The sequence below is a fragment of the Labeo rohita genome, chromosome 5, assembly GCF_022985175.1.
Source record: "Labeo rohita strain BAU-BD-2019 chromosome 5, IGBB_LRoh.1.0, whole genome shotgun sequence".
In the NCBI taxonomy this organism is placed as follows: domain Eukaryota; kingdom Metazoa; phylum Chordata; class Actinopteri; order Cypriniformes; family Cyprinidae; genus Labeo; species Labeo rohita.
In genome coordinates this window covers 27,593,427-27,608,664 of record NC_066873.1, presented here as the reverse complement: position 1 = coordinate 27,608,664, position 15,238 = coordinate 27,593,427, and the positions used below count along the sequence as shown (strand labels likewise).

Here is a 15,238-nt window from a genome sequence, read left to right as displayed (position 1 = left end):
GGCATGTTTCAAACAGATCAAACTGTGCAGCCTGTCTTCGTAATGGGCTTAAGTGAGAATCTGTAGAATAAGTGTGTCATACGTATGACAAATTTAGTTGGCTGCTCTGACTCATACTGTAGGAATGAATATAAGGTGTTTGTGCTGATGGACTGCTGCAAAATCCTAAATGACTTCACACCGTTGTGCAACGGTGCGAATAAAAGCACACATGATACTTATGTGTGAAAAAGATTGGGTCATTTGAGGATGTACCATACTATATGAGGACAGTGAACATTGCGTTTCATAAAGTGCACTGAATAATAGATTTGTCAATAACAGAATGTCTTTTCACTCTCATTTTCCTTTAATGACTCTCTTTCTCTCTGATCTTTTCTCAGTGTTTGAGCTGATGCAGAAGGGGTAAGTATTCTGTGTGTCCACTTAGACCTCTTTTAAGCATAATTGATGCTTTCGCAACACTTTCTTCCATCCCCTATCGTTCCATTAATCGCTTCTTCCCTTCCTCATCAACTGTCTTGTCTTGCATATCTGTCATCACTTAGATCTGATTCAGTTTCCCGTGTTTTCTTCCTTGTTCCAAAGGGATTAATTAAATACTTATGTTCTCACTTTCTCACTCAGTCTCTTATTCGCTTCTTTTTCTAAACTGGTTCTTTTGTTTTTTTGTTACTGAATAGACTTTTTTTTCTCTCTGCGTATAAAATAATTGCATTGTTAATCTTTTCAGTATTCCTACTGGTACTTGTAGTTTTTATTTATTCTGTTGCTTACTCTGCTTTTCTAAATCCATAAGAAGCTCATTTAAAGGCCAGCAGTCTTACAGTTTATTATAAGACCCCATTTTTTTCCAAATGTGACATTTTACTTTGTTTGAATATGAGTTTTTTGCCAAGTGGGCTGGCTTTGTTTTGGAGAGAATTGTGTTGTTCAGTATCTCTGGTGTTTGTGGGCTTCTGCCTTGAAAAGAGCAGATTAGAACTTACTTTGCATAATTACAGAATGCTCTATTTTCACTAGACCTGGCTGAATATGCTTGGCCTTTCTGCTCAATCGTGATTCACTGCCTGTGGGTAATGAATGAAATGGCCTTTGAGGACCCAGTTTTGTGCTAAGTGGTTTTTGTGATTGGTTTTTATGTAAATCTCACAGTCACAGTTCGTTTTGAAGGATTCAAGCCACTGTGTGTGCAGTCTTGTAGTTTCCCAGCATCCTTTGTTCTTTTGCACAACTTGCCCAGTGCTGCGTTATCACGTATGTCGTGTAAACATTTGGAATTGTTTTGATTTAAATGGGTCACTAAAGGCTGGAATACGCTGCATGATTTTACCCAGATTTTTGTGCTGATTTACAGTCTGGAGAAGTTGATGCTAGTAGCCGAAAGTCAAAGCCAGCCTGAAGATTTGAGTTTCATAGAAAATTATGATGGGCACAGCTTTAGACTATGATTCCATCCAGTCTGACAATATCAAACATGTTTGATCTTTTGAGCCATTTTTAGAATACATATTATTTTAAATTCTCATGCATCTCTTAGCAACAAAGACAAATGTCTTTTTGTGAGTTTGTTGTGTTTGGAATGACCTGAAAGTCTGGTAGAATGTGATCCTAAGTCGTGTAGAGTATGATCCTCCGTTTTATTCTGTACTGTTCAGATTTTAAAAGTTGTGTAGTGTATTCCAGCCTTGAGTTTGTTATCTAGCTGGCTGACATAAATGAGATTTTGTTAAAACTACAAAAATAACTCAACAATAGTCTTAAAAACAATAAAATGGATTATACAGTATACTATATATAAAGTATATTATATTCCTCCGGGTGCTCCGGTTTCTCCCACAATCCAAAGACATGCAGTATATGTGAACTGGACAATCTAAATTGTTCGTAGTGTGTGAATGTGTGATTGAGTGAGTGAATGTGTCGCAGCACTGGGGATGCACAAGTTAGTGCACTCTCAGGGCTGGGTTGCGGCAGAAAGGGTATCCGGCAAAAAACGTGCCAAATCGGCCGTGCGGATCACTCCGCTGTGGCAGCCCCTGACAAAAAAAGGGAGCAAGCCGAAGGAGAGAGATACAGTATATTATAAACCAATAATTTTCTATTGATTTTTAGCAAAAGTGTGTACCAATTTGCAGTTTTCAGCTTGGTTCATAAAAAAAAAGAAGGCCACATAAAATAAAGTGGGAAAATTAAACATCAATATATTAATTCAGAAAAAAATATATGTTGTTTTTAGGAATGCACTGAAATGTATCAGAAAATTATCAGCCGAAAATGAAATGGCTATGCATTCTCGGGAAGATTAGTCAAAATAATAAAAAAAAAACCAGTTGTATCTAACTGAATAAAAATAATATATTAATATTTAATGTTAATATATTTTATGTCCAATTTTATTGTGTTACTTTCAATAAAAGTGTGGTTATTTTATTAACTTGTATTTTTTTTATTCAATATCATTACAAATAATTGAGTTAATTTTATTTTTTTTTTTAACAAAACTACGTTATATTATTTAATAAAATAGTAAATAATTATTACAAAGCATTTTCGGTTTCGTTTTTCAAGTGCATCCAGAATTTTCTGTTTTGGTTTCGGCCCAGAATTTTATTTAAGTGCATTCTGTTGTGAATTTAGCTCAAAGGGAAATGTATATAAATAATTACAATTAATTATGATTAATTACAATTATTTATATCGGCTGCCAGTAGTAACTGTAGCAGAATTAATTTTCCATCAACTAATCTGTTCGCCCAGCGAACATTCAGTAAAATTGTAAAATCAACTCTAAGAAATGATATTTTCTTGGCCACAGAAAATAACTTTCTTAAAGTACCATTGCATTAGAGCATGTAGCTCGAATCGGAATCGTAAAGGGACATTAATTTGCAAGGCAGAATCAGAATCAAAACTCATGTAATTTGTGCACAAGAGCTTTATTAACGAAGGACTAACACATAGCTAATCTAAACAAACCAACATAAACTCACTCATACATGGGGGAAGGGTCAGTGAAAAGCAGTTAGAGAGAGACAAGGAAATGAAGCTATGAAAAGAGTCAGTTAACCACCTGAGCAAAACCATCAGTGCTGTCTACAGCTTATACTAAACCTCTGTTCGTTTAGTTAAATGTACGATACTTGCATTGCCTTGGTCGTTGAACAAGTGTCCGAATGCAGTCTCTGGTGAAAGATGGTTTGGAGCAGTGGTGGGTTTGGAAGTGCAATCACGTTCTTCCGGGTCTGAAGAGTGATGAATTCCAAAGATGTTCTGACTCAGTGGCGACTGGGAGTTTCTTCCCATGTGAAAGGTGAAGAAGAACCAAGAGCTGAGAGGGACCCAGCTGAAGTCCTGTGATCTTTGTGGAATGGAAAGACAAGGCCGCAAGGCCTGGCGCGTGCTTAGGGAAGTCCTGAAGAGTTCTAGCTCATCTTCTTAGGTTCTCCAAGAACCACTGACTGACTGAGGCGAGTCATGAAGATGAATTCCAGGGTTGAGTGGAACTGTCTGGCTCTTTGTGGTCGAGAGCCACAGCTCTGTATGTTGGGCCTGTCGGGCCCGCCGGGCACGCCCTGTGCCGGCTCAGGCTCCCCGTGGGTTTTTCCACACGGGCAGCAATCGGGAGATGTTGCAGACGAAGAAGAGAGTGAAGAGAGAAAAAAGAGAGAGGGGTCGATGCCTTTAAACTCTCTGGAGGCTGTGCCTCCAGGAGGTCCATGAACCAATGGTAACTTTCACCTTTGGAGAGAAAGTTTACGACTCTTTGTCTGTGAGCATGGTGTTTTGCATATGTAATTCGATTGGGTGTTAATGCAAAAACTACTAGGGTTTCTTAAAACACTAATATGTTGCATAGGTATCAACATCTAATTTACACCATCTTTTAGATCATCAAAATACGAATTAAAAGAGTCCAAACATGACATAGGTAAGTTATACTACACTAGAGATCTATCGTAACACATGCATAAAATAGTAGAAAGACAAATACAAAAACAACAGACAAAAATTAAAATACACTGCAGTAATACTGTACACAATGACCTGGGCTATGCATGATAGGAAGGTCAAGGATAGGTTTGTCTGTGAATGAATAGGAAAGAGTCCATTTCTATAGGCATTGTGTCTTTCCTATAGGGAAAGGTAGTGTGCTCCGTTTGCATTCCTTGAAGCAATAAAACCTGTGATATCAGATCGTTGTCCTGGCAACTGAGCCCTTTTGGGGTGTTAGTTGCTTTGGGGGGTTGTTTCCAAAACTCCAGCATATAGCTAGGCTGTTGGTTTTGAAGATTATTTGTTAAATGTAACAAATAACTGTATGTCTGATTGGTCCAGATGCTACAATTCCTTCTTTTAAAATTGACAACATATTTAATTCTTTATTTAATTCATGTTTCAAAATTTGTTGAATGTAAAATAATGCATTTATGAAGCATTTAAAATACAGCATTTTATTTGCAGCTTTTTGAAGCAGAATGCTTAAAAAATTGTCAAATATAACAATGAATAATAAATTGAGGAATCATTTTAAATACAACAATTTGCAGTTTTATAAAGAAAAATGCTTTTCTTTCTAATCTAAAATAAACAAATTTTAAAAATCATATTTTAAATATTAAATATTTTATAGAAGGAATGTATGTTTGTTTTTTCCCTGGTGCATATAGAATAGATTTCTTGAAATAATTTTTGTGGCGGGGTCAGTGAGCGTTTTAAGAGGCAAGTAAAAATCTGAACTCCGCATCATTGTTATTAATTCATGCTTTTTTCATGTTTAAACCACATCAAAGGGATATTGCAGACAGTATATTGTATCAAGTTTTGAGGCTGTCTCTCCACCTATCATTTCATTCACTATTTCTCTTCATGAATCATTGCTCTCTGTTACTGTCTCTTTTATTAGTACTCAGTTAACTTACAATCTCCATTGGTCACCAGCCCTGTGATGGAGGTCCCCAGCGACAGTCCGTTCAGTGAGGAGCAGGCCCGCCACTACTTCAGAGACATTGTTCTAGGCATCGAGTACTGTGAGTCATTTCCGTTATTTTAAAAACCATTTTCGACTTGCCGAGTCGACCCTACTGGGTTCCATTTTTAGTTTCTAAGGAGACCACCTTGACATGGACTTTGTAACAGTGTCTGAAGTTAAATAAATCCCCGTAGAGAAGAGTGAAGCAAACTCCTACAGATGAGCGGCTGACATTAATCATTACTTATGTAAAAATAAAGACCTAAGAGATTTCTGTCTCAAGGAACAGCTCTGTGTTTGTTGTTCTAACGCATCGTGGCATCCTGTTAGGCTAATGAAGTGAGCGAATGTGGCAGTGCGCTCATGTATTTGTGCGTGGGGGAGGTCATCGTTTCCTGATGAAAACAAGTCGGTGCTATTTCTAAAAGGCGTTCTGATCTTTAGAAACTGTCAAAAGAAGAAATTTGATTTTATGCTGCAACAGTACAATAATTACATACTGACAGTTAAAGGATTATTCTGAGCGCAGTAAAAGTTAAGCTCATCAGCATTTGTTGCATAATGTTACCACAAAAGTTAAAGTGATAGTTCACCCAAAAATGAAAATTCTGTCATTGATTATTCACCCTCATGTCGTTCCAAATCCGTTGGTTCATCTTCAGAACACAATTTAATATTTTTTTTAATGAAATCCAAGAACTTTTTGACCCTGCATAGACAGCAACGCAACTACCATGTTCAAGGCCCAGAAAGGTAGTAAGGACATGATTAAAATAGTCCATCAGTGACATCAGTGGTTCAACATTAATTTTATGAAGCTATGAAAATACATTATGTGCGCAAAGAAACAAAAATAACAACTTAATTTAACCATTTCTCCTCCTTCGTGTCGGTCTTTGCGACGCATTTACAAGAGTACAGTGACGCATGTGTGTGGTGCTGCTGACCAGAAGCCAGCGAACCACTGATGTCACATGGACTATTTTGACTACATTCTTACTTCTTTTCTGGCACATTGCTGTCTATGCAGGGTCAGAAAGCTCTCGGATTTCATCAGAAATATCGTAATTTATGTTCTGGAGATGAACGAAGGTCTTATGAGTTGGAACGACATGAGGGTGAGTAATTAATGACAGATTTTTTTGGGGGGGTGAACTATCTTCAATTATTTGGGCTATTTCAATTATTTTATTAAATTAATGTAACTGATTGAATTTTTAACCATAAATTAATATTTTTAAGAAATGTTTTCAACTGTTAATCATTTTGAAACATTTATAGCAGGCAGGGTTAACCTCACAGTAGTGCTTAAAACTGATTCCTGTCAGATTTTCAAAATCCTTCATCACTTGATTATTAAGATTATAATAATTTAAAGCGCAACTACCACAAAATCAGACTTTAGCACTTTTTAGCACCTTTAAAGTAGAAGTCCACTTCCAGAAATTATGTTTTTTGAGGAAAACATTTCGGGATGTTTCTCCATATTTTGGATTGATATGGTGCTCAGAGTTTGAACTTCCAAAATGCAGTTTAAATGCGGCTTCAAACGATTCCAAATGTAGCTGTAAACAATCCCAGCCAAGGAAGAAGGGTCTTATCTAAAAAACGATCGGTTATTTTCATAAAAATAATACAATTTATATACTTTTTAATCTCAAAGGCTCGTCTTGTCTGGCTCTGCCTGAACAGTTAGGGTATGTTGAAATCGTATTTTCTCCCTCAACTTCAAAAATCATTTCAAAACCATCCTATATCGCTGCAGAAGTTCCGACCCAGTTTTTGCAAAGTGAACATGCAAAGAAGATCAAACACCCTTAACAAAAAAGGTAAAACAGTGATATAGGGTGATTTTTAAGTTGAGGGAGAAAATACAATCAGAGTTTTTCGACATACCCTAACTGTCTTGAGAATTCAGGGAGAGCAAGACAAGACGAGTGTTTGACATTAAAAAGTATATAAATTGTATTATTTTTATGAGAATAACCGACCGTTTTGCTAGATAAGACCAATCTTCCTTTGCTGGGATTGTTTACAACTGCATTTGGGATCGTTTTAAGCCACATTTAAACTGCATTTTGGAAGTTCAAACTCTGAGCACCGTATCAGTCCATTATATGGAGAAAATCCTAAAATGTTTCCCTCAAAAAACATAATTTATTTACGACTGAAGAAAGAAAGACATGAACATCTTGGATGACAAGGGGGTAAGTACATTATCTGTAAATTGTTGTTCTGGAAGTGGAGTTCTCCTTTGTTCTGAGGTTAAATACTTATTTAAAATCACGATATATAATAAACAAGATATAGTTTAATAGCTATGATACTGTTTTTGAAATCAAATCTCTACATAGCTAGGACAGGAAACACTGGCATCTAACAATGTCTTGGAAAAAAACAGTTAATCTTAAAAAATAAAACCAAATGGGAAATAAAACATGTGCATGTGTCTTATTCTGTCTCATAAACTCCTGAAACTTGGTAGTCAACTAATGTTAACTAATGAACCTTATTGTAGTGTTACCAAAAAAAATTATAAGCTTCACATTTTATTTAAATCCTCCGAAAGTCATCTCTATTCACTTTTATTGTAAGTTTCATCATGACCTTGATTTTTGCTCTTTTGAAAGAAAACAAGGGACAAGTCTAAATAACTTTTTTTATGGTGATCAATGTCAGCTGAGTTTAAAATGTATTGAGCCTTTAAACAAAATAGTAGCTCAACAAAGCAAATGAGCTACAGTAGGTTGAGGTGATCGCCAAGTGTCTGTTCTGCTCATCAAGTGGAAACTCAGCTTTCATCAGTTCATTTGAATCTTACTAACCAGGCAACATTCGCTGTGGCAACCGTCTGGATGGCAACAAGCCATTTGCATGATTCGCCACAAATCACTCTGTGTTAACAATGAACTCCTTTGTGTGTGGCGGTAATTTGTGGACTGTAATCAGACTATGTGACCATATTCCGTTCATTTCATTAGCACTGCGCTAGTTACCCCGGAGAGCCACGTCAATAGAATTAATTAATAGCAATCTAACAAATGTGTGTGTGTGTGGGTTTTATGCTATGTAAACTGCTGGAGAGACACCTTACATGAACTGTGGTGTACTCCATGTGTCACATTCACCTTGCTGGCTGACTTTGATGAAATAATTATATGCAATAACCTGCTAATACTTTAAATATATGGCTTTGTTCCTTAATGGATTTTCTTTTTTCATTACCTTGCGTGTCATTTGAAGTCGTCTGAGATGTGGCTCTTGTCACATATAACCAGTAATGGCAGATGACAGGAAGACGATAAGTGGCGGGCAGGTTATCTTTGATTGACCACTTGAGACAGGAAGGCATCTATTAACCAATCAAATTCATCTTCTGTGTGCACGGCCCAAGGTGACCTTCTTGAACCTGTCTGCGGTTCCTTAGTTAAGCTGAGATCTCCTGCTGTCAGACACACTTGATTTTGTACCTCCTCTTCAATGGCTGTGTTCAACTTAATAATTTTATTTAACTTTAATATCATTAAACCTTCAAAACGCAATTCAAAACTGACATATTGGTCAAAATTAAGTAACTTGTGCCTTATAAGCATGGAGTTGTATTGCATATTATGTTAATATTTTATTTTTCTGATTTCATGCTAGGACAGATGATCGCAATTAAACATAGATGAAACAATTTTCGAGTATTAATACAGTATTCTGGTGTTGCATTGATAAGATTGATCCTTACATGAAAATATGTAATATGTGAAATGTTTAAAAAATGATTTTTAAATACACTACCAGTCAAAAGGTTTTGAACAGAGAAGTCTTAAAGAAGTCTCTTCTGCTCACCAAGCCTGCATTTATTTGATCCAAAGTACAACAAAAACAGTAAAATTTTAAAAATATATTTACTATTTAAAACAACAGTTTTTTTTAATTTTCATATATTTTAAAATGTAATTTATTCCTGTGATTTCAAAGCTGAATTTTCGGCATCATTACTCCAGTCTTCAGTGTCACATGATCCTTCAGAAATAATTCTACTATTCTGATTTGCTGCTCAAAAAAAAAACATTTATTATTATTATTATGTTGAAAACAGGTTTCTTTGATGAATTGAAAGTTCAGCATTTATCTGAAATAGAAATATTTTGTAACATTATAAATGTCTTTATCATCACTTTTGATCAATTTAAAGCATCCTTGCTAAATAAAAGTATTAATTTCTATAATTTCTTTCCCAAAAAACTGACTTCTAGCTTTTGAATAATGTATAATGTTACAAAAGCTTTTCATTTCAGATAAATGCTGATCTTTGCATCTTTCTATTTATCAAAGAATCCCAAAAAATGTACTTAACTGTTTTAAATATTGATGATAATAATAATAATAATAAGTGTTTCTTGAACAGCAAATCAGCATATTAGAATGATTTCTGAAGGATCGTGTGACACTGAAGACTGGAGTAATGATGCTGAAAATTTAGCTTTGATCACAGGAATAAATTACATTTTAAAATATATTTAAATAGAGAACAGTTACTTTAAATAGTAAAAATATTTCAAAATGTTACTGTTTTGCTGTACTTTGGATCAAATAAATGCAGGCTTGGTGAGCAGAAAAGACGTATTTAAAACAACATAAAAACTCTTTCTGTTCAAAAACTTTTGACTGATAGTGTATAATTGGTAAATGGATGGATATGGTAAATTGATAAAGTAATTAGCCATTTTATCCTCAGAAATCCAGTCCACATTTTAGTTGTCTGCATTGTCTTAAAGACGAAAGAAGGACGTTTGTTTTGTGAAGTCTGATAAAATTCTGAGATTTTAAGCTAATTGTCAGCAAACTGCACTTCTGAAGCAGCTCATTGTTCGCATTCTTTTAGATGAGACACTCAAAACATTATTGTTCATTATATCTCCTATTTTCTGTTTCTTTTTGCTCAGTGCACTATCAGAAGATTGTTCACAGAGATATCAAACCATCTAATTTATTACTTGGAGATGACGGCCATGTCAAGATTGCAGATTTTGGGGTCAGTAACCAGTTCGAGGGTAATGATGCCTTGCTCTCCAGCACTGCTGGTACTCCTGCCTTCATGGCCCCAGAAACGCTGTCAGACAACCGCAAGAGCTTTAGTGGAAAGGTAATGTGTGTCTGGAGTGATTTTGCTGATACAATGCCCTCCACTAATATTGGCACCTTTGGTAAATATGAGCAAAGGTGGTTGTGAAAATCAATCTGCATTGTTTATCTTTTTGTTCTTTCATTCAAAAAATTCACAAAATTCTAACCTATCATTGAAGTAAAACAATAGAAAAAGCGGAGGGAAAATCTTTTTATGAAATAAATGTCCTCTAGTTTACATTGGCTGCAATTATTGGCACCCAATTATTGCAACGTTCTTTTCTCAAGATAACAGCTCTGAGTTTTCTCCTATAATGCCTGATGAGTTTAGAACACCTGACAAGAGATCAGAGACCATTCCTTCATACAGAATCTCTTCAGATCCTTCAGACTCCCTGCTCCATGTTGATGCTTCTTCTCTTCAGTTCAGCCCACTCATTTTCTATAGGGTTCAGGTCAGGGAACTGGGACGGCCATGACAGAAGCTTCATTTTGTGCTTGCATACACATTTTTTGTGTGTTGATGTTTGTTTTGGAACGTTATCCTGATGGAACATCCAACCACAGCCCATAATAAGATTTCTAACAGAGACTGTCAGGTTTAGATTTTTTAACTGTTGGTGCCATGTACAGTAACTGAATTAGATGTGCCTCTGGTACAAACATAGGCCCACAACATTAAAGATCCAGCAGTGTCCTTAACCATGGGCATGGGGTACTTTTTATCCCTGATTGCACCAAACCCATCTGGTGGGTTTGCTTTTTTTTTTTTTTTTTTTTTTAGTTTCATCAGACCATAGAAGCCAGTCCTGTGTGAAATTCCAGTCTTGTCTCACAACTGAATATGCTGGAGTTTGTTTTTGGATGAAAAAAAAAAAAAAAAATATATATATATATATATATATATATATGTATATGGGAATATAATGGGATAATGTAAATATGAATGGGAATATACTCAAGACATATTTATGAGAATTTGTAGAGGGTGCCAATAATTGTGGCCAACATGCAAAAAAAAAAAAAAGAAAATTCATAATGTGAGTTTCCCCCGACTTTCAGTTGTCTTACTTCAATGATAGGTTAGAATTTTGTGAATTTTATTAATGAAATATCAAAAAGATAAATGATGCAGATTTATTTTCACATCTGTCTTTGCTCATATTTACCAAGGGTGCCAATATTGTGTTGTCAAAGGCCAACCATTCTGACTGATTAGGCTTAAAATAAAAAAAAATTAAAATGTTTTTTAGAATGTTTTTGAAAGAAGTCTCTTATGACGAACATGACTGCATTTTTTAAAATCAAAATACAGTAAAAAAAAAAAAAAAAAAAAAAAAAAAGTAATGTTGTGAAATATTGCAATTTAAAATAACTTTTTAAAATAAAATCTGATTCATTTCTGTGATGCAAAGCTGAATTTTCAACAGTCATTACTCCAGTCTTCAGTGTCACATGATCCTTCAGAATTCATTTTGACATGTTAGTTTGGTGCTCATGAAACGTTTCTTATTATTGTCAGAGTTAGAAACATTTTTCAGGATGTTTTAATGAATAAAAGTTTAAAAGAACTTTATAGATGCCTTTGCTGTCGCTTTTGATCAGTTTAATTTATCTTTGTTAATTTAAAATGTTATTTTCTTTAAAAAAAAATTACAGACCCTTCACTTGGAACAGTTTAAAACATTCTGTTTTGCATTTTAAAGAACAAAGTCAGAGAATTTGGATGTAATATGAGTGAATAAGCGATAACAGAATCTAAATTTTGAGGGAACTGTTCCTTTAAGGAATGACATTTATTTCAATAAGCTCAAAGCTGCAGAGCTCTCCTGCATCACTAAAACAGAATTTGTGTTTTCTCCAGGCTCTGGACGTGTGGGCTATGGGAGTGACCCTCTACTGTTTTGTGTACGGGAAGGTGAGTGGGCTCATGTGCTGATATGATCAGAGTGATAGCAGTAATTCTTCATTGTGGGATTATCTATCAGAATGATCAATGGATGGGACAGTGTGCTACTGCAGTGACATTTATGTGATTGATGATTTTGATCACTCATCCGTCTCCCTCCTCTCCTTCTCTGTTTTTCTTCCTCGTCCTCCAGTGCCCATTTATTGATGAGTACATACTGGCACTTCACAATAAGATCAAGAGTAAGCCGGTGGAGTTCCCAGAGACGTAAGTCACCCCTCGCTGTTTATGACACATCTGGTCTCTCAGGAACAGATACAAAGAGAGGAAATGTCAGAAATGTTTGAGTGTATAGCAATGTGAGCTGAATGCTGTATGCATGTGTGTTGGTTTAGTATGACATTTGTGTATGCTCGTGCAGGTCTGTTTGAATGATAGGTTGATGAAGTCTGCCGTCTGTGTGTGGAAGGCCAGAGGCCGTCCGGATGCATGTCATCTGGTGTATGTGTTTAGACAAGTCATCAGCTAATGAAAGAGCGTCTCTGTCTTACACACACTCTGTTCCCTAATGTCATGCTGGAGTGTTATCAGTGGCTGAAAAAACTGTGGCTGTGTGACAGTCAGTGTGATAAAAATGATGTTTCTCTGTCTGCAGTGTGTTTCACCTCTTGTAAAAGCATGCTGTCTTACTTTAGCCGAACAGCCATTCAGTGTTTTGGTTTTGTTTTACTACTTCAGCCATTTGATCTTTGTTTCTGTGATATCTTAGGCCAGCTATCAGTGAGGGGCTGAAGAACCTGGTCTCAAAAATGCTGGACAAAAACCCAGACGCTAGGATCACCATTCCTGAGATCAAAGTAAGTCTACATAAGACGCAAAGGAGCACTTCTGCGATTGAGAGTGGCAAGTAATCCCTTTCACCATCTTCACAGCTCTGTACTGCAAGATTTTGAGTTTCACAAATTCACTGAGGAGTTCATCTATTTAAGCTGAAAGGAATGTCCACATTTTACCTTTTTGATTGGGGTGGTATTATTAATTAATGTTTTTCTTTAAAAACTCACCTCAATTTTCCTTCATGCATTCCAGCGAGAGAGTACAACATCACTAGTGAAGTTATAGTTAGTATTTCAAAAAGAAATGTCCAAAGAACATTCCCACGAGTGTCTCATTAGTCTTCACTCTCAAGGCAGCAGTATTGCTATCAAAGACTATTCATGAGCCACATCCAGGGATAGTGTTAAAGTATGACACAGTATCTTTGATAGCTTCTGCACCATCTAGCAGACTTGGTGTTTGGACAGGAAAACATCAGCTAATCCCCATGGACAGAAATTTTGGTTCAGTTCTGGAAACTTCCATCTGCTGTCTCAGTGTGACAGTGAGTGTGAATAATTAGCACACACACACACTCGGCCGTCAGAGACTCCTGTCTGCATGTCATTACCCAGAAAATGTTCCATTAAAGCAGCGATCCCCAGAGCACACGTTAATCAGAGCTGCACGGCCTACATTCACTCAACAGCTCCACTCTCATATCCTTCAGACTAACTAACTTTGTTTTTAGGACAAATATTTTATTTTTTTAATGATTTTCTGGTTGGATGGGTGGATAGATGAATGGATCATTATGGAACAATCTACAGTCATTTGAATAGATAAAAGGATTGATGCATGAGCAGATGAATGGAATGTAGAATAGAAGGTAAGATGGATGGATGGATGGATGGATGGATGGATAGATGTGCAGACAGATCTACGGACACATAGATGGACTAACCATTGAATGAATGAATGGAAGAATAGGTGTTGGTTGGATGGATGAAACAATAGATGGATGGTGTAATGGATTAATGGAGGAATGAATGAATGAAAGGGTGGATAGAAGTTTAGCTAGATGGATGGACCAATGAATAAATGAATGGAAAGATAGATGATGACTGATGGATGGATGGATGGATGGATGGATGGATGGAGGAAAAGATCTATGGACAGGTGGATGGGTGGACCAATGAATAAATGAATGGAATGATAGATGTTGGCTGGATAGATGAAACAATAGACGGATGTATGGACTGATCTATGGACAGGCGGATGGATAGATGAATCAAAGGATAGATGATGAATGAAAGCATGGATGGATGGTGTGATGGATGGATGGAAGAAAGATCTTTGGACAGATCTATGGACAGATGGATGGATTGACCAATGAATAAATGAATGAATGGAAGGATAGATGATGACTGGATGGATGAAACAATAGATGAATGTATGGACTGATCTATTGACAGGCGGATAGATGGATGGATGGATGGATGGATGGATGGATGGATGGATGGATGGATGGATGGATGGATGAATGAATGGATGAATGAAAGGATAGGTGATGGATGGATTGATGGATGAATGTATGAAAGCATGGATGATGGTGTAATGGATTTATGGAGGAGTGAAAGAATAAAAAGATGGATAACAGGTTGGATGGATGAATGGAAGAATAGATGATGACTGGATGGATAAAACAATAGATGGGTTGATGAAAGAAATATAAGATGATCTACGGCCAGATGAATAAATGGATGAATGGATGGAAGGATACATGATGGCTGGACATGAAACAGTAAATGATAGACAAATGGATTAATGGATGGAGAAAAATGTGTGGATGAATGGATGGATGAAAGCGTGGATGAATGGATTGATGAATGAAAGCATAGATGGAGGGTTTAAGGGATTTATGTAGGAATGAATGAATAAAAGGATGGATAGAAGGGTAGATGGATGGATGAATGAAAGGATAGATTGATAGTTTAATGGATTTATGGAGGAATGAACGACTGAAAGCATAACAAGAAGGTTGGATGGATGGATGGATGAATGGAAGGGTAGATGATGCCTGGATGGATAAAACAATAGATGGATGGATGAAAGAAAAGATGTATAAGCTTATCTATGGACAGATGGACAAATGGGTGGATGAACTGATGGATGAAAAGCAGACAGATGGATGAATAGATGAAAAGATAGTTGATGGCTGGACATGAAACCATAGATGAATGGATTAATGAATGAAGGAAATATGTTTGAACTGATCTATGGCCAGATAGATTGATGGATGTATGGGCTGGTCTTTGAATATTTAGATGGATGGATGAAGGAAAGCATGGATGGATGGATTAATGGATTTATGGAGGAATGAATGAAAGGATGGATGGATGAATGGATGAATAGATGATGTC

General features: G+C 36.2%; 1 protein-coding gene across 6 annotated transcripts in view; it reads left to right on the top strand.

Moving 5' to 3' along the window:
* Positions 1-15,238, top strand: part of camkk1a (calcium/calmodulin-dependent protein kinase kinase 1, alpha a) — a 101,835-nt gene that overhangs the window by 74,131 nt on the left and 12,466 nt on the right. For all 6 annotated transcript variants that reach the window (XM_051110387.1, XM_051110389.1, XM_051110383.1 and 3 more), the window contains 6 exons: positions 384-405; positions 4,942-5,030; positions 9,910-10,109; positions 11,955-12,008; positions 12,193-12,266; positions 12,769-12,856. In XM_051110387.1, the coding sequence (XP_050966344.1) occupies positions 384-405; positions 4,942-5,030; positions 9,910-10,109; positions 11,955-12,008; positions 12,193-12,266; positions 12,769-12,856 (527 nt within the window). The remainder of the gene's footprint in view (positions 1-383; positions 406-4,941; positions 5,031-9,909; positions 10,110-11,954; positions 12,009-12,192; positions 12,267-12,768; positions 12,857-15,238) is intronic.